The sequence below is a fragment of the Lampetra fluviatilis genome, chromosome 19 (genome assembly GCF_964198595.1).
Source record: "Lampetra fluviatilis chromosome 19, kcLamFluv1.1, whole genome shotgun sequence".
Taxonomy (NCBI): Eukaryota; Metazoa; Chordata; class Hyperoartia; order Petromyzontiformes; family Petromyzontidae; genus Lampetra; species Lampetra fluviatilis.
Genome location: NC_136293.1, coordinates 9,264,314 through 9,283,119, shown reverse-complemented (window position 1 = coordinate 9,283,119; position 18,806 = coordinate 9,264,314). Strand labels below are relative to the sequence as shown.

At 51.0% G+C, this 18,806-nt stretch overlaps 1 protein-coding gene across 1 annotated transcript in view; it reads right to left on the bottom strand.

Moving 5' to 3' along the window:
- The window catches only part of LOC144937629 (rho guanine nucleotide exchange factor 17-like), a 121,847-nt gene extending 103,470 nt beyond the window's left edge, over positions 1–18,377 (bottom strand). The window contains 3 exon segments of the mRNA XM_078864980.1: positions 11,803–16,324; positions 16,982–17,246; positions 17,918–18,377. Coding sequence (XP_078721106.1) covers positions 11,803–16,038 — 4,236 coding nt within the window. The 5' untranslated portion in view covers positions 16,039–16,324; positions 16,982–17,246; positions 17,918–18,377.
- Positions 18,378–18,806: the final 429 nt, after the last annotated feature.

Here is an 18,806-nt window from a genome sequence, read left to right as displayed (position 1 = left end):
AAACACAAATAATAATAATGACTTTCGTGGCACTTTCAGGAGACTGTTCTTTATCCATAACAATCATCATCATCATCAGCAGCCTTATTCATTCCACTGCTGCGTGAACTCAATATGATGTTAAGATCATAAGTTTACCACAATATGCAAAGTGACGTCAACTGCAGCATCCTCCGGCTGTTGAAGCTTATTCCCCGGTCAACAGCAACTTCATTTTCTCAAGGTCAAATAAATCGCCCGCCCCCCACACAAAAGTCGTGCGTGTCATCGCCGCGCAATTTTCACAGCCGTGAGACCGCTCGGCCCCTTTGACCCCCCGCCAAGTGTAACACGGGGCTTTCAAAAGGAAGGCATTCTCTGTGCTGCAGCGCCGCGGTAATGTCGTGCAATGTATTATTATTACTTTCTGCCGGGGCAGTTTCGGGGGGGGCGGGGGGATCTCGGCTGTTGTGACGGCTTATCCCACTCGCCCACCCATCATTGTGACCCACCGCGGCAAAGAGATAACGCGACACGGTTTAACGCAGCGGCCTGAAAGAGAACAGCTTTTTTGGCATTTTTCACTCGCGGCGGGGTTATACTCGTCGCCGTCTGCCTCCGCAACTGAAGCTCGAGTCAGCCCCTGCGATATTACCCGCGGGAATGATGCCGCTCGTGGTATCGTGGTTAGCGGCAGTGGACTTGCAATCTGGGGGGGGGGGGGGTCATCGGTTCGCGAAGCGGTCTCTCCCGCGCAGAAACGATGACGGTGCAAGAGTTTCTCCTCGAGCCCTCGTCTCCTCGTCTTTGTCCACCCGGCGAGTAAAAATTGGCAGGCGCCACCGGGCGAATCGATCGGCAGGCCCACGTGCGGCGGCGCATAGTGTGGGTACGACCGGCTCTTCCGAGACGTCTGGCTAGCGAGGAAGTGCAGGTCACATACCGCCAAGAAGGCCTGTCGAGAGCTATCTCTAGCTAGTGGAAGCCCTTCTGCCAACGAGACATGCGAGGGCTGCGCCCTTACTTTTTGTTATCCAAAATGCAATTCTAAAATAAAGGGTATTTCAAATTTGCTGCTCCTGCTATTTTAGAGTAGCACAAAAAACTCAACCTACAACCTAATCACCCGGAGGGCGACCAACCTCATTGTAAGTCACGAGCTAAGCGAGGTTGAGCCTGGTGGCTCAGGTGGGCGACAACAACAGGTTATAGGCCTCTGCCAGGCTATGCGATGGGCAGCAGAGGGCAGCGTAACAAGATCCATTATTGCGCTATACTTCTTTATCTTTGCGCTCACTCGCCTTCACCAACACGCGCCGATCAGCGTGACGAAGGACAGTCGAATAACACCCACGACCCGCACGGCGCGGGGGAGGCCCTCATCCTTATCAGTACGTGTACACGAATACTGTGCTAAGTAAAAAAAAACATTAAGTATGCTGTAAGAACAAGTTCTGAAATTTGAGCAGGGGGGTGGGGGGGCGAGGTGGTGGATGGAAGGGGGGCGGGGGTCGCACTGTGGGATCTGATCTGCTTCATCGGCACGCTGGTTTTCTTAAACAACTCGCGTTTCTGTTGTTCTGTAAAATTATCATTTGCCCGCAAAAGAATGTTTTTTTCGGTTGGGTTTCTCTCCTCGCATTCTTTTCTTCGTCCCACTTCCCTAGAACAACAACAACAACAAAAAGCCGCAAAACGACCAAAAAATTGTCGGTGTCTCTCGAGCTGATATGGAGTTCAAAAATGGCACCAGCCAACGGGACGAGGAGGGCCCCGCAAAGTTTGTGGTGGCGTCGGCGACGGTGGCGGTGGTGGTCGCAGCAAACAAATAACCACTTGAACGCGGGCGGCGGGAGGGCGGGCGAGCGGGCGAGCGGGCTCGGGAGGTCCAGGCTGGCGAGGGGGACGAACCAGATTGTGGCACTGCCCGATGTTTATCGGTGCTCAAACAGGCCTGTTTGTGCCGGAGTTTGTGTAAACAGGATAGGACGATTAAAAGCGGACCCACGCACGCACACAGGCAGCGGCGCAAGCTCGCCTGCGGTACACGCACGGTATGTCCGCGTTCACCACCCCCATCTCTCTTTCGCTCCCCTCTCTCATCCACTTTCCACTCGGGTCTTGTTTATAGAAAGTGCTGCGGCTTTTGCAAACATCAGCGGAATAAGCAGTGAAACGAATTACGCACAACGTGGGATTTTTTTTCCGGGGAGGAGGTCAGCGTTTGTAACGTTTCATTCAGGACCTCGCGTGTATTTTCTTCGCGAGTGCAGAAAACAACACGACGCACGCTCCTGTAATCTTCAAACAATCTTGCTTTCAACAAATCTTGCAAATATTTTCGACAAATTGTTATTATTTTGCGAGTATTTCCACCACAAAATTCACGCTCTAAAATTACTTCGGGCAAATAAAACTTAAATGCTTCGGGCTGGGGTCAGGAGAATGTGTTTTACTGCCCGATACATTTCAAGTGGACTGCTGTGTGAAATTAAAGCAACAGCCACTTCGGTGAAGGTGCAGCCCTGATATTAATGGCAGAAGGGCCTCCACTGCAGGGGGGCTCTAAGAGTACCCCGTCGAGAGGATATGTCGGCCTCTTCCTCGCCTGCCACACATCTTGGACGAAATGATGGGAAATACCCACGGTGTGTACTCACACGGCACACGACATGATGGTGTACCCAATTATACTGCTGGGCGGACAGAGGCGAGGGGTGGCTGGGTGGAATTGTACGAAGATTGCCGTGCCAGGAGATTAAACCGGGCGACCTCTGAAATTGCAAGTCCAGCGTGCTCACCATTACACCACGGTAGCATGCTGCCGCTAGGGTGGCCTGTAATCTTGATTAGGCTGCCAGCACAAGGTTTTTAAAAACATTCTTTATAAAGTAGCCCTTCCGTAGAGGGGCGCGTGAGGTGGAGGGGGTGGTCATTGGTTGATAGGGCGAAGACGCTTTTTTTCAAGCCAAGAGCTCTATAGTTCATCAGATTGCTCCGGTATGAACAAATATTCTGACTGTAAAGAGCGGCGATTGCGCCGTGAGGTCACCGCCGAGATTTGGGAGGGCGCGCAATCGGTTTGCGTCACGGACGCGCAAGCACTTTGTTTTGTTTTGAGAGCACATTGAAATGCCAGGCAGAGCCACACACAACGCAGGGCTCGCCGTGTCTCAAACCTCACTGAGGGGGGTCATTCCACGATGTTCGGCCAACTCGTTTTTACGATTGTTTTGCGCGCAGGAGGAAACTGGGGGTGGCCAGGGAAAACCCACGTAAAACGAGGGGATAACACCCAAAGCGCTGCACAGATGGATTCAATCCACTTCGCTGCGCTGTCACATCCTGCAGTGCTCACAGCCCACTGCATTCGGGAGTTCCACACAAATCTGCGTAGCCCATCACAACCTCACCTCCCAAAAGTGCCAAATTACACCATCTGCTCGAGGCCACATAACCTAGGAGACACGGCCAGTCTCACCCAGACCTTGAAAGCTCAGCAGGTTTTGGTTTGGACAAGTTCTTGGATGGGTCACTACACAGTGTTCTTCATTGCAAGTCCTGCGGGCGACTGGTAGTCCCTGGTGGCCTTGAGTGAGGCCCATGACAAATACACAAATGTGAAGAAAACAACCCCTCCTGTCGTGCTGTCAAACCCCCAAGGACCCCCCCCCGCCCTTGTCAATTAGTGAACAGCACTGGGTTACTACCATACGTAGCAGGCGTTAAGAAGCTTCTGCGGGGCAATGTTGAGGGCAACCCTGGGCAGTGCTGCAAGGTTCCCCATTGTACTGTAATTCAATGTTCACAGGTCTAGCTCCCCTGCCTTCACCAACCCGCACTGACCAGCGTGGTGAAGTATGGTCAAATAAACCGCTGCGTCGGAAGGCCCTGATCGAGTAGTGGATTGGATAAAAAAAAGGCTGCAAGTATACTCATGTCACCGTGTATTACATGCGGTAAGGTCAATATTGAATACGGCTTTGTGTCAGTTGCCAACACAGTCGAGCTGTCCGGGCCCCAGCCACGGCAAGCGTAAAGGTCGACTCATGACAATAACGTTATTGTTTCACGCAGGCTCAGCACAAGCCGCTGAATTGCAAGAAGTCGTTCATGAAGATGTTTTTTTTATATAATGAATGATCAGTACATGTGGTGTTCGTGTCATTCTTACAGCGCAAGTTTATCCTGGAAGGGGCAGTGTTTCACAGACGGGTCTAGTCTGCCAGTAGGAGGTGAAGTTTTTGTGAGCGATTTTAGCCAGTTTCCTAGGAAAATTCGGCAATGTGGGCAATTTTCAAATTTGCCAATTTCGGACCATCAATCCAGGACCCAAGTTCTTATACTCTTTTACAAACAACACCGTGGCATCTTTCAGATCCACTTTTGAAGCAGACGGCCTGTATATTTTTTTTGGTTGAATGCGCAACCAGTGACGCGCAAACCTGTGCAATGAGTGGCATAAATGCACGACCGATGGCGCGGCATGTCTTCACTGAGTACAGGCCCGAAGGCCTTAAATAAAATGCCAGGTGGCCCAGGAAGCAAGCAGCAACTACTGAAGGCCTTACAGATATCAGTTGACAAGTTCAATGCGGCTACGCTGCTGTGAACGGATGCCATGTTTAAGAGGCCCCCGGGAACGGCGCGCCAGGTGCCACCACCGCCGGATCACGCAGGTGAACTCGCAGAAGAAAAAAAACACACCCGGCTAGCTAGCCGGCTACAGGCACCAAAATCGGTGAAACTGGACACGGGCCAGACGGGGCAAATGTCTTGTGATGGGTGGGGTGGCTGGGTGGCTGGGCGGGGGGCGGGATGTCAATTTGATGGCAGTTGTGGCACGGCACTTGGGTGTGGTGGCACACGTTTGCAATCCAGGCGACTTAACTATAAATAGGGTTGGTGGACCCTGAAACGATGGGTCTGTCATTTGCAGGTGATGCACACGTGAACAGGGTGGGCCCACGTTATAGTACAGGGAGTAGGTCGTTGTAGGCATGGGGTGGGGTAAAGTGACCCAAAAAGGATTTGGGGCAGATAAGCCAAGCAAGACCCTATAATGATGCCCTCTGTTTATCCATGTACGCTGCACTGAGTTATGAGACTCGTTTTGAAGAGCGGCATGGATTTCAATGTTTGGCCAATTCCACGAGTGAGTGTTTGGCTCGTGGAGGAACAAGTGTATCCCAGAAAAACCCACATTCACAAACACACGCACGAGTGGGTAATACTCAAAAGCTGCACACAGATAGGTACACGGTACTATTGCTGAACCTCCATCTTCTGGCCACCTTGCAGCCCATGCCTACAACACACCCAGCAAATGCTGGTGGTGGATCACCCATCCAAGTACTGACGAGGCTTTAACCCTCCATAGCGCCCACAATCACATGAGGCAGGGTGCGTGAATGCTTATTTTGTCATAGGCAATCAATCACTGTGCCCATCTAATTTTCTTTCGTTGAACTCCAATTTGGATGAATGCCGGTGATGACCCATCCAACAACTAACCGGGCTCAACGCCTGCTGTGAAGCCGGGCGGACCTCGGGGCGATTTGGCACGCAAACCACAGCACGCAGAGTGAAATCGCGCCCATGCCGAAAATGTGCCTTGGGAGACGTTGATGATTTCCATGAGTAGCGAGTAACTATAGCCACGTTTTGGGCAGGATGGGAGGCATCCGAGACACAGGCCGTCACCGTCCCCACCACACGTATGCATGTTGAACTTCTTTTGCACCGTACGTAGCCAACCGAGCTAGTCGGAGGTGTGGGCCCTTCCCTTCAACGCTACAGGCAGTTGAAACAGCGAGTGCATTACAGGTTATTCTTTGCTTACATAAGCAACATTCTGTTCCGTGTCTCCCCACACAAATACAGTATAATGTTCTAGTCCACAGCATTTAAGACTTTCTTGCCCGTACTCTCGGGTTCTTTCGGTAAAGTCACGTCGGTATTCTTGTCCGTTTGCGCATTCTTTCACATGCCATCCCAAGTGCGCAAAGAAGCACTGGGCCGTGTATACGCTTGGAATTCCATTGCGAGACAGAAAGTGGAAAACATGGATTAGAGAACGTACGCACGAGTGACCTGGGAGAGGCATCGCACATTGACCGTTAAAAGGAGGTGAGAGGGCGGATTGGCCAAGGAAAACGTTGCTTGACACTAAGAACGGTGGCGGCCGCCAGAGGTGACGTGCCCGAGTGTACGTCCACCGTGGAGATGGAGCCATTAAATCAGCTTGCCTATTGGACATCTGTGAACCTAGTGGACATCTGTGCAAACAAAAATTATAGCTCATCAAAATTCCTCCAGCACTGAGGAAGGTGGCGATGGCTTTGCGAGATCACAGAAGATAATGGTGACCGAATCACCCTAACTGTGCCCAATCCTCATCAGATCTCGGAACCTACGCAGCGTTGAGCCTGGTTAGGACAGTACTCGAATGGTAGACTGCCCAGGAATACCATGTGTTGTTGCCTTCGGACTGCAAGGGGGTCAAGAGATGCCAGTACAACAATGGATTCTTGATATTGTGTATGTGGGAGTTTTGAGTAGTCGCCCCCTTGTAAGCATGCGTTTACTCTGGCTACTCCGAGTTCCTCCCGCGCACAAAACAAATAGCCAAACATCCCAATGCAGGACCCTCCATCAAACGAGCCTTTAGACTCAGGTTTTTGGCGGGTAAATAAAGGAAAATATTCTTATTCGAACCATTCTCTTGAGCAGGAAAATCATGCAACATCCCTCCACCGCTGCATGTCCCCAAAATCCTGGTCCATCTGTTTCTAATTTCCCACCAGTGTACACAGAGAGAGTAACCTTAGACCAACCAAAATGTGTGTTGGTGTTCAGCTGCATCTCCCCACAACCGTAGGAGACCAGCGATACAACAAAAGCAGAGAAGGTGACACGTAACATCCCAGGTCACGCATACCAGAAAATCAAAGTCCTTACCCCGAAATAGTTTGCAGGAAAGCGTAATGCGCGTGCACCCGAAATACTGTACGCATTACATTACAACGCTGTACAGACTCCACAATTAGTTTTCTTATACACTCCGCAGTCCGCTATGAGGAGTGTACAGGAATCTTGGTGAAGTCGCAAAAAAAAGGCAAAGGTTGCCGGTTGGATCCGATCTCCTGGCACGGCAGCTGAAGTAATGGGCCAGTTTACGAAATCCCCCTCTGCCTGTCCCCCCAGCAGTATAAATGGGTGGCACGCCAGTTCGTCGATCGAGCAGGTCACGTGCGACGAGGTTAGCCGTCTCTCTCTACACGTCTCTTCTCAGACATCTGGCCAGTGTGGAAGATTCGGGGACAATTCCCCTCCTAGAGGGGCTCACGAGAGAGCTTCCTCGAGGTCGGGGGCGATTTTTGCTAACAGTGGCATGAGCACAGCAAATCGCAGGGCTGCACCTTTACCTTTGCTTTGCTCGTCACAGCTTTTATACAAACCGGGAGCACCACAATACTCCAGCGATGCGAGTGTGGGCTCTCACGTTTGAGAGACGGACGCGAAGTAGTCGCAGCTAAAAGAAATGTGAACGGATGAAAAGGCAAAAAATATAGCAGTGCCAATAAACTAGGCAGAGGTTTGCGAGGACGCATCAAACGTTAAAAGTTAAGTCGAGGTTTTGCCTTGGCTTCACTGATAGGGCAAGTTCTACAAGTCGCGCAACCTCTTCAGCCAAAAAAAATAATCAAAATCATCCTCATAATACATGCGGGGTATTGTTTTGAAGATAACTGTCCACAAGCTTGTCTATGATGTAAATCAATGGCTTGATGCACACATGGAAATGAATGCACTACCACCACCATCCTAGCGTGGATGGAAAAAGTCAATTTGTCGGAATACGTCCGACATCGAGGTATCTTGCGAGATGAATTATACGCCATAATACGCCTCGAGCAAAATACCACGTTGTGATTTTAGACTAAAGAAGATTACCCACATCGTTAAGAGCGTCTCAAACGTACGTCCAAAATCGCAGAACCGCCCTCCACTGCGATCATAGTGCACAGACCTTTATCAATCCACTGCTGGATGAAGGCCTCGCACCCCACGCTGTGAGGTTGTTTCAGAATACTTTGCAACGTCCGCCAGTTGCGGGTCGGCATGATGATTTACGAACCAAAAGGGTCACGGGGAATCAATTTTCAGTGGACTTCAATTTGATTCACAATTTTAGATGTGCCATCATATGTCCAAGCATCAGGAAGCAAGGATAAACATGAACCACAACTAACCAGCAGCACTCAACTGGCCTGAGTGCTGATGAGCATCAAAAAGTCGAAACTCACATCCAAAGATTGCCAGTTTAAACAAATGCTTCTGTAAAACATTGTCCACAATGCCTTAGGCTGACAAAGTGAAAGGAAAAGTGAACAGTTAGATTGCAGAATTAATTTAGTTACCACAAATTAAAGCCACAAAATAGCTTTCATGTTCCTAATGATCTTAACAATTAAGGCGAGATATTGTTTACATTTGTCTGGATTGAAGAGAAAGGTTAATGAAGTATGTATTCAGACCTAATAGAATATATATTTTTAAATGCAGCCAGTCTTTTAAGTGTCTGGATAGTCTCCTGCTTATTTTTTTTTAATGAGCTGCAACATAACTCCTGTTTCTCTTGCCAGCTGCATGGATGTTATCCAAGATCCAGAATAAAATGAATAATTTGTTTACATCGGGTCTCAGTGTTCTCCGTCTCCTCCACACATTGTGAGAAAGCCCCACGACAATATTTACACCGCCAGAAAGATAACTTTGAAAACCCATTCAAAAACACCGACTCTATAAAAACTTATGAAATGCCTGACACTGATTAATGGGACTGCGTAGGCTTTTTTTTGTGTTCGCGGTTGTGCTGCTGCACAGCTTTCCGACGTGTATTTCGGGTTGTGTAGGGGACCTGTTTGCTCGGCACGATGTGTTTCGACGTTTCGTGCCGAGCAAACAGTTGCAACACAACTCGAAAATCACGTCAAGAGAAAACGTTCATTGGGATTTGTCACGAATCTCAATGCAAGGGCCCTCCCGAAAACGAGTCTCGAGACCAAGCGAGGCTCTCGAGGGTGAACTTGTGAAATAACTTTCAACAGGATTGGACAATGACTATCATGAGAATTGCGGAGGAGGACTGGTGTGAGAGGGAATGGGAAGGGTATCGGGAGGTCAGGGGAAGGATTAAAAAAGGATCAGTCACAATTATTACCGTTGATAATAATGATAATACTGTAATAATAGGATTGGAGGCATCATCAGCCAAACACTTGGCCGGATTTGCGGTTGGGCTGCAGGAAACCTTGCTAGACAAGTATGCCCAAGGAGATATTTAGGAAAAGCTGTTTGACCAGACAGAGGGATGTTAACTCTTCCACGCCCAGATTAACTTTCCAAACAAACCCACAGAGAGTGTCCCATTACTCCCAATCCTCTCTCCAGCCATGAGTGCAGGACTGACCGAATCACAGCAGGATGAAGATCATATCATTTTTTAATTATCATCATTCTTCGACATGTAATGATTTACTCCCCCTCCAAATCATTAAAGCGATGCAGTAAATCATTCTCCCATGTGTTTTCGTGTTGTAGGGAACGTGTGGTATTCCTGAAGAAGGCCCCTCCATGTGGATTGAAACATCGGACAGCATGCTGACCACCACGCGCGGTACAACCCGAAAGCACTTCAGAAAGCTAGACGGCACATCGGTGAAAAAAAACGACGCAGATTTGAAGAAGGGCTGTGATTTTGTCAAACAATTAAATTGTTTCCATTGTGTAGAATGTCTAACGCTGGCTCTGTAGTGGGACCCAAGCACATAAAACAATTTCAGAATCGATTACAGTCGAATCTTACGCAGAAGACGCATGCAGTGCGAGCATAAGGATCGATTTTAATCGATGCATTGTTACATGCCACCTTGCTATGGACGGCGTACAGATAGAGAAACATGGTCTTTTACGACAAAAACGGAACAAAAACTGAAACGTGCGCGCAAACACGTGCCTCAAAATTGCACTGAGAGACACGAAAGCGGAGCACGTCGATGAGAGAACGCACACAAATGACCGACGTCAGTAGCACGGCCGGCTACGTACGGTGCGAAAGAAGTTCATCACACAATACATTCAAACTGCAAATGAAAATTGAGCTTGGACGTCAGGACACGTTTAGAAAAGGGGCGATGGCCGATGGGTTAGAACAGTGACGGAGTGGGGAGTCAAGGAATGGCGAATGCATCCGAGGAGGCGGACACCGTGGAAATGCAGCGATGAAAAAAATCGGCTCGTTTGAAGGTGCTAAACAAATTGTTGCATCACAGGACCGCGACAGATGGCGACGGATTGATGCATCCTCCATCCAGCAGTGGATTGATCATGGCTGAAGATGATAGTGACAATGCTGATTGTTACGAGGCTAATTTGCTCCTCAGCGTTGCAGTCACTGGAGCGTATTTCTCTTTGCTTTACTAACATTTTATATGTACTATGAAAAAGGAAATCAGATCTCGCTTAAAGCCCAAGAAATGTGCAGCTCGTTAATGGGTTAGTTTTTAAACATCGGGGTCTCGCGCCGTGCAGGAATGTCTGGAATCGCCGTTCCAACGCAGAGAGGGCTCAGGCTGACCCAGCAAGCCGTTCACAACACGGTGTCACATGTAGCTCTAAGCTCTGCCGCTGTCTGGCCACGTGAAAAAAAAAATGCAATCAATCAAGGGGCGATGATGACAAATTTGTCCGACAGGCACCTTCATAAAAAAACAATTCATTACAGCACGTGTCTGTGTCTAATGTCTTTGTTTTGTCTGTTGGGCAGTGGTGGCATTATACATCCGGGTCGCAGCTAAGATCAGTGGGCGAGTGATATCAGAACCGGTCCTAGCCCTCCCCTAAGTCGACTCAGCCTTAAACAAGTGCCCGGTACAGTGTGCAAGCATCAGCACTGCAGAGACAATGGGGGATGGGTGTCGTTCTTGCCACTCCACCCCCTCGTGTGCTTTTCTGACCTTAATAGATGCTCGCTAACACCACTTGCCCCAACATGTTTTGTGTGTTATACACAAGACCTTTATTTAAACTTTTTTTTATTTTACCTGCTATACAGCTCTTTTTCAGAAGCGACCTGGCCACAAATGATAGATTAACGAAGTGGCGTATCATGTGGATATTTCTAGCAGCCAAATACTCTAAACGCATGCTTCTAAATGTGGAGGGAAAAAACGGAGGACTCAGAGAAAAATCCACACGACCAAACTCCAAATATACGTTCCTCAGGGTCGGAATCGAACCCACGACCATCTGTATACCAGGCGAGGTAGTTAACATTTCGCCACAGTGGCACCCCATCATCTTTAAGTGCCCGACCTGTGGTTGTGACGCACCATCATGACCAATGCTTTTCCTGTTGGAGTGTGCATGAATTGGAAGGAGCGTCTGGAGTGAGCATCGTGGCTGGTGGGGGTGTGGCAAAGAGAGGGTTCGGTAAGACAGTCGGGACAGTAGGGGTGGCATACCTACGACCCTGGGAAAAATCGATGAATTGTCACACTTTATGGTCGCGATTCGATGAAATAATCACTACGGCGGATTTAACAGCAGCAAGGGTTCATGTGAACTCATTATACATAGTGTATAAAAAAGTCAACAGCCATGTCGCGAACTTACGATTCGATATGAATCGAAGACCCGGCGTCTTGTTACACCATCAGCAGACGCTTGCAAAGTCACCGCATAATAATCATAATCACCCACGCAATTGAATTCGTCACACCCAATACAACGCTGTGTACCATTAAACCGAGCACTCACCACTTTGGCCTTGACGATTGGCTCCACAGGAGGCGTCTCCTGGGCCCGACTCTTGCTCAGGGTCTGCGCCGTGGAGACGGTTGCCGTGGGAACCACCTCCGACGTGGCCAACTTGACCGAGGGCACCCGGGAGACACCAGCAGGGGATCCGGCTGCCGGTACTACAGCCACCACAGATGTGGCTGCCACAACCGCTGTCGGTGCCATCGCGTTGACGCCACCGCCGAGGTTCTGCAGCTTACGCTGCACCAGGCCGCCATCCGGCGGGTATCCGGCGGTCGGAGTGCAGGCCGCATCTTTCGCATAATCGTCCGCCGGAGGCCTGCGAATGAAGGCCGAGCCTTCAGAACGGGAGCGCTGCAATTCGGTGGCCGCGCATCTTAAATCCTCCACGGATAGATCCACGTCTTCCGCCGTGGCAATGAGGTCTTGTTGGGACTGGTCGTCTGACGCCATCACCCCGTCCTCCTTCCGCCCGCCCTCGTTCTGCAGCACTCGGATGCTTCGCTTCTTGGAGTTCCGCCGCACGATTCGTGGCGACAGCAGCTTGGGATCAAATCCTAAGCCCTGCATCGGGGCGTGGAGAGAACCCACCCCATAGTCTTCGTCACTGGAAGGCAACGGCAGGGTCTTCTCGGACTGCGAGCGCGGCTTGCCGAAGTCGTCCGGGTCACCAGGATCGTCCGCTCTCTTCTCGGCGAGCGTGGGCTCGCTGCGCGCCGACGGAATCCCAGCGATGGCCTCGGTCTCGCTGATCGTCTCCGCCAACAGACGCGACCCCGTGGCTGCCACCATCCCCCCGTCTCCGCGGCGGCTCGGGTCGCTCAGGGACTTCTTCTTGACCACCTTCCCGTTGCCCCTCTCGTCGACCACCTTGTCCATGGCGCCGGGCTCGTTCACGATGTTGTGGATCATCGTGCTGTAGTCCCTCACCTCCTCGCTGCACACGGAGAGGTCGCTGGCCGCGCTCGCGCCGCACTCCGCCAGCATCGTGGCCGACGATCCCGGGATTATCCCAGCTCGCGACGGCCCCAGCGAGCCGAGGAAGTTGCTGTCCACCGGAAAGATCTCCGTTTCCTCGGCGGCCGGACATTTTCTGTGGGGCATCGGGTCGCTGAGCGAGCGGTAGCTCTCGCCGTTCGATTCCCCGTTGCTCCCGTTGCTCGAGTCGGAGCCGTTGTTGCCGAGGGTGGAAAACTTGCGACGCCGCCGAGACGTGCTGGGTGTGAGCGGCGGCTCTGCCGACGCCGGACCTCCACCCTTGATGTCGCCCTCCATGGAGATGCTGTCCACGCCGCTCCTCACCGTCGTCACAACGGTCGGCGCCACCTCCTTTCGGAGCCAATTCTCCGTCTTCTCTTGGCCATCGACCTCGCCGACCCCACTTAGCTGCCTCGACTTGGCCAGGCCACGGTTGTAGGGGCCTGCGACCGCCCCCGTCTCCGGCTCCGTCACGATCCCCTCGTCGGTCATGCTCGACTCCTCTTCCTCCAGGTCCTCCAGCTGGGGCCGCACACGGCGCAAGCCCTCCAGCGACCCCATACTCCTGAAGCCGTCCTCGCTTTCCGCGCTCATTCTCAACGCTTCCATCATTCCATCTTCGTCGTCCTCGCCGTTGGCATCCTCGTCATTGTTGTCGTAAACCCAACTTGCGACTTCGCTCCCAACTCCCGGGTAGTTCCGTGGCGCGTCGCCGACAATCGGCGGCTCCTGGTGCGACGCACACGTTGCCACTTTTGAGGCAGCCTCTCGCTTCGTCCGAGGTCGGTTCTCCAATGCTTCCATGACTCTGGCCGACAAGCTGCGCCCGCTGTTTTCCCCGACCTCCTTGCCCTCCGAGTCGTCGAGGGAGTCTGGCACCGTGAAGTTGTCAGAAATGTTGGCGTTGGATAGGGACCTCTCGCTGTTGATGCTGCTGTTGGACGCACCCATCTTCGTTTGGCGAAGTGTTTCGGTGAGCTCCTTGAGGGTCAGCCTCCCTCCAAAGCTCGCTGCGTTGGAATTCTCAACGCAAAGCATCTCCCCGTCCATTGCCTCAGTCTCACTTTGTTCGGCGGGCAAGCTGCCATATGACCCACTCCTCTCGCCGGAGTTCCTAACCTTCAGGTTAGAAAAATCTGACTTTAGATAACTAAGCAAGGCCATGGTTTCTGATGTGAAATCAGGATTTGAGAGAGATTTCCTGTACAGCGACTTCTGTCCAGTCGACATCCCAGGCTCCTCAGGCCCTTGTTTATCTCCCATAATTCCAAATGGCAGCTTCGGCCTGAGTCTCACATTGCTCTTTGTCAACTTTCCCATTCCTTCGACTTCAGAGTTCTTCATCATTCGTCCCACGCTCCCAAAAACCCAGTAGGTCCTCTTGGTGTCCTCCTCGGTCAGCGTCTCCGTGCTCGAGTAGCGGCTGCTGCTCTTGGAGCTGTTGGCCGCGTTCAAGAATGACTGCAGGTTCACCTTTGTCACTTTGGAGACGACTGGAGACACACCGGGGCTGTCGGGCTCAAAGGACGAATCTCTCCGGGCACCGCCCCACTCCTCCCTGTGTCCGTGCAGCCCTCTCGGCTCCTTACTCTTAGGCAACGTCGCGAATCCCGATACACAAGCCAGGTTGATGGGGTGGATTTTTTGATTATTATTATTATTGAAGGTGCTTTTCGGACTTCCGTTTCCTGGGCTTTGTCCGTGGAACCCGCCCGGCATAGCCGTCCTCCTTCTGCGCAGCGTCGCACTGGCAGATAGGTCGCTATCAGAGTCCGAATCGTTCTTCCCCCCTTCCCCAAAATAACTCTTCTTTTTACGAATAGGCCTACGTTTTTGGCTGTTTCTGCAGAGCATTGGTATTCGGGCATTATCCCGGTCTCTGTCAGTGGATTTCTCTTTCGAGTCCGAGCCATCCCTTTTCGCTGTGGCCCACTCTCTCCGACCTCTATCCAAGTCTTCCTCGGCTCCAGAACTTTCCGTGATGGAGGACACAGAGCGCAAGGTGGAGGAGCTGCACCAGGATTTCAAGCTCTCTGCCCCATCCTGCGAAGCCCTTCCGTTTGGGCTGTAGCTCGTTTGCGGACTTGCTTGCACACCTGCCACCGCCGCGCCCCGGTGAACCCTCTTGCCGCTGCTCCCAAGCTGAAGGGAGCAAATCCGTTCGAGACGACTCCTGGTGACCTTTGGCTCAGGGATGGGACTCAGGGAAACACTTCGACCCAGATTTCTCAAGCTTCTTCCACTGTCGGAGTCCTCGGGTTGCACTGGAGTAAGAGTCGAGTTTTTACCAGAACCTTGCGGGCGCGCGTAATTTGTCTGCCTCTCCAAAAACGAGGGCAGCCACCTGGTGCCATCCGGCTTGGCGTTTGTGGTCGCCAACGCTTGATCAATTTTGCCATCGGACGATCCAAATGCATTCAGGTCATACATGTCAGACGTGGAGCGGTGGGGTTTCCTCCGGTTTCCTTCACCGAGGAATCTGGCCTTAATCTCAGCCACACTAGGCCAGCTCATTTCCTGGCTACCCGTGACACTCTCACCTGTGGTCCCCTGGACATGACCCAGAGGTTGGTGGCTCTGTGCATCCAAAGCCGAAACATCCCCCGGGACATCTCTCTCCTCCTCCAGGTGCACCTCGGGTGAGAGCGGCGGAGGTGCTGGCGAGGATGTTGAGAAGCTCTGGACATGGTCTGAACTGAGCTCCGAACTCATCACTGCTGACACCGGAGAAGCCGGAGGCAGCGATGACGTTGACGAAGACAACTTTGGCTCCGCAGCCTCCACTAATTTCCTCTCTCTCGCAGCAACACGTTTCGTCCCAGAGTTGACCACCGGTATGTGCGAGGCAGGAGGCGAGACGGTTCCCCGCCTGGACGTCCTGTCCAGAGGTTTTGAAGACCCGGCCTTCCCAAGCGCACCTCCTCCTCCAACTGCAGACGTGTCCTCCTGCGGAGAGCCCTGAAAGTGCCGCGACAGCTGCAGGATGGCTGGGGCCACATTGTGCATCTTCCTCACCGGCGGCGAAGCGGCAATGTCCCCGACCGCCTTTGTCTTCTCTCGGCGTGAGGGGGCCACGACCCTGGTCCTGGTGGCCTCTTCTGCCTCGGGGGCACGCATCCCTCCGCGGGGAGGTTGCTGTTGCTGCTGCCCGCCAGCACGGCCCCCTATGTACTTGTTGTAGACGGAGCGGTACTGAACAGTGCTGCTGCTGCTGCTGGCCTTGTCTCCGGCCCGCCTGCTGCTCTTGTCTGCCATGGCTGGCGGAGCGGGGTTTGGTGCCTTCGGACTTTTGGACAGCGAGAGCAGCAGAGGAGAGGCGAAGGTACCCCCCCACCCCTCACTCTGCCCACCCACCCCACCGGGCAGCAGCAGCGGCAGTGCTTGTGCAGTGGTTGAAAGGACGGAGATCCCCCAACTATTAAAGGTCAAAATTCACCAGCGCGTGTGTGACGAGCAAGCCTGACGGTTGGCAAAAGTTCATTTTCGCCTTGAGGACGACGAGAAATCCCTCCCGACGTCTTCTCTCGCGAGCGGCGGCGCACTGCAGCGAGAGTTTTGAAAACAACAACTTTAAAAGAAAAACTAAACTCACAATAAAAACCAAACAACAACACGCACACGACGGGCAACCGAGACCTATCAACGACGTTCCTGAACAACAGCCGTGATCACAAGGCCGTAATTATATAATATATATTGGGGGGGGGACACATCCCCCAATATGCTCAAAATGTCCCCCCCAATATATTGTTATAAAATAGATTTCTGTTTATATGATTGTGGCTATGATTGTACTTTATTAATCCCTAATCTCTGCCATTACATACAATTAAACAAGAAAAGGAAAAAAGGAAAAAAGAAAAAACAGAGCAATGCAATACAATATACACTGTTAGACATTATTGGAAGAAGAAAAAAAGTCCATCCTATGTGTTAGTGCATTTTTTTTATTTTAGGCAGGAAATGTCAGGAAATTAGTTTTCAAATTTAGATTTTTTTTTCTGGGGGGCCCAGACCCCCTGGAAGATTTGCCCCCCCCACCAATGTTGACTCCATGGCTACGGCTTTGCGTGATCATAACCGCACCGGTTCGCAACTCTCGCACTTTAAAACCAAGCCGACAGACACCTTGAGCGACAAAGGACCGATGAATTGTTACAGTCATCAACAACAATGTGAACCCATCGGTGATGCTCACCGGGATGATCTGGCTCCTGCTGCTGCTGCTGCGGGCTAGGTGGCGTCTCTTGCGGCAGGAGCTGCACGGCGCTCTTCGACTTTTTGGAACGGACGCATCACCGAGTCGCGGATGAGACGCGAAGCCCTCTCGCCCCCCCAAAGGGGCTTTCTAACTCAATGATTCCACAAGACGACACTCGATGATTCCACGAGAAGACGATGATGGAGATTCTTCCGCTACCTCCCCGTGAGCGAAAATAAAAAAAAATTGTTGTCGTATATATCTATAATTGGGGGGGGGAGGAGGGAAAGACCAACAATCCAGAGCTAAGATAACGAAAAGTAGCAGCAGCAACAACAACAACATGCACCACCAGACTCTCAAAAGTCTAAACTCAAGCTTTGTGTGCTGGGTGGAAGTTGTAGTTTCGTGCCGGGCATCACGCGTGTTATGTGTGTGTGTGTTAGTGCGTTGTGTGTGTTAGTGTGTTACGTGTGTGTGTGTTATGTGTGTGTTAGTGTGTTATGTGTGTATGTTAGTGTGTTGTGTGTGTGTTAGTGTTATGTGTGTTAGTGCGTTATGTGTGTGTTAGGTGTGTTACATGTGTTGTGTGGGTGTTACGCGTGTGTTATGAGTGTTACGTGTGTATTACGTGTGTGTATTGTGTTAGTGTGTTACACATGTGTATTGTGTGTGTGTTACGTGTGTGTTGTGTGTGTGTTACGTGTGTGTTATGTGTGTTGTGTTAGTGTGTTACACATGTGTGTGTGTTGTGTGTGTTGTGTGTTACGTGTGTATTACGTGTGTGTATTGTGTTAGTGTGTTACACATGTGTGTTGTGTGTGTTACGTGTGTGTTGTGTTAGTGTGTGTTGTGTGTGTGTGTGTTATGTGTGTTGTGTGTGTGTTATGTGTGTTGTGTGTGTTACGTGTGCACGTTGTGTTTGTAGCCTACCCACAGAAGGATCGCTTTGCCTTTGTACGCGTGTCGTGTGTGTACGAGTGGTTTGTTGATGATGATGGTGTTCAACTAACACACACCACTCACTTGCCCCTTACAGCCGAAGTTAATGATGAATGGTTCGGTTAGACCCCTTTTGTCTGTGCGTGTGCAACTCTGTGTATGTGTGTGTGTAACTATCTGTGTGTGTGTAACTGTGTGTGTGTGCAACTCTGTGTATGTGTGTGTGTAACTATCTGTGTGTGTGTAACTGTGTGTGTGTGCAACTCTGTGTATGTGTGTGTGTAACTATCTGTGTGTGTGTAACTGTGTGTGTGTGCAACTCTGTGTATGTGTGTGTGTAACTATCTGTGTGTGTGTAACTGTGTGTGTGTGCAACTCTGTGTATGTGTGTGTGTAACTATCTGTGTGTGTGTAACTGTGTGTGTGTGACTCGTGTGTGTGTAACTCTCCAATATGTGTGTGTAACTCTGTGTCTGTGTGTGTGTAACTCACTCTGTGTGTGTGTGTAACTCTGTGTGTAACTCTGTGTGTGTGTGTAACTCACTCTCTGTGTGTGTAACTCTGTGTGTGTGTAACTCTGTGTGTGTGTAACTCTGTGTGTGTGTAACTGTGTGTGTAACTCACGTGTGTGTAACTGTGTGTGTGTGTGTAACTCACTCTCTGTGTGTGTAACTCTGTGTGTGTGTAACTGTGTGTGTGTGTAACTCACTCTGTGTGTGTAACTCACGTGTGTGTAACTGTGTGTGTGTGTGTAACTCACTCTCTGTGTGTGTAACTCTGTGTGTGTGTAACTGTGTGTGTGTGTAACTCACTCTGTGTGTGTAACTCTGTGTGTGTGTAACTGTGTGTGTGTGTAACTCACTCTCTGTGTGTGTAACTC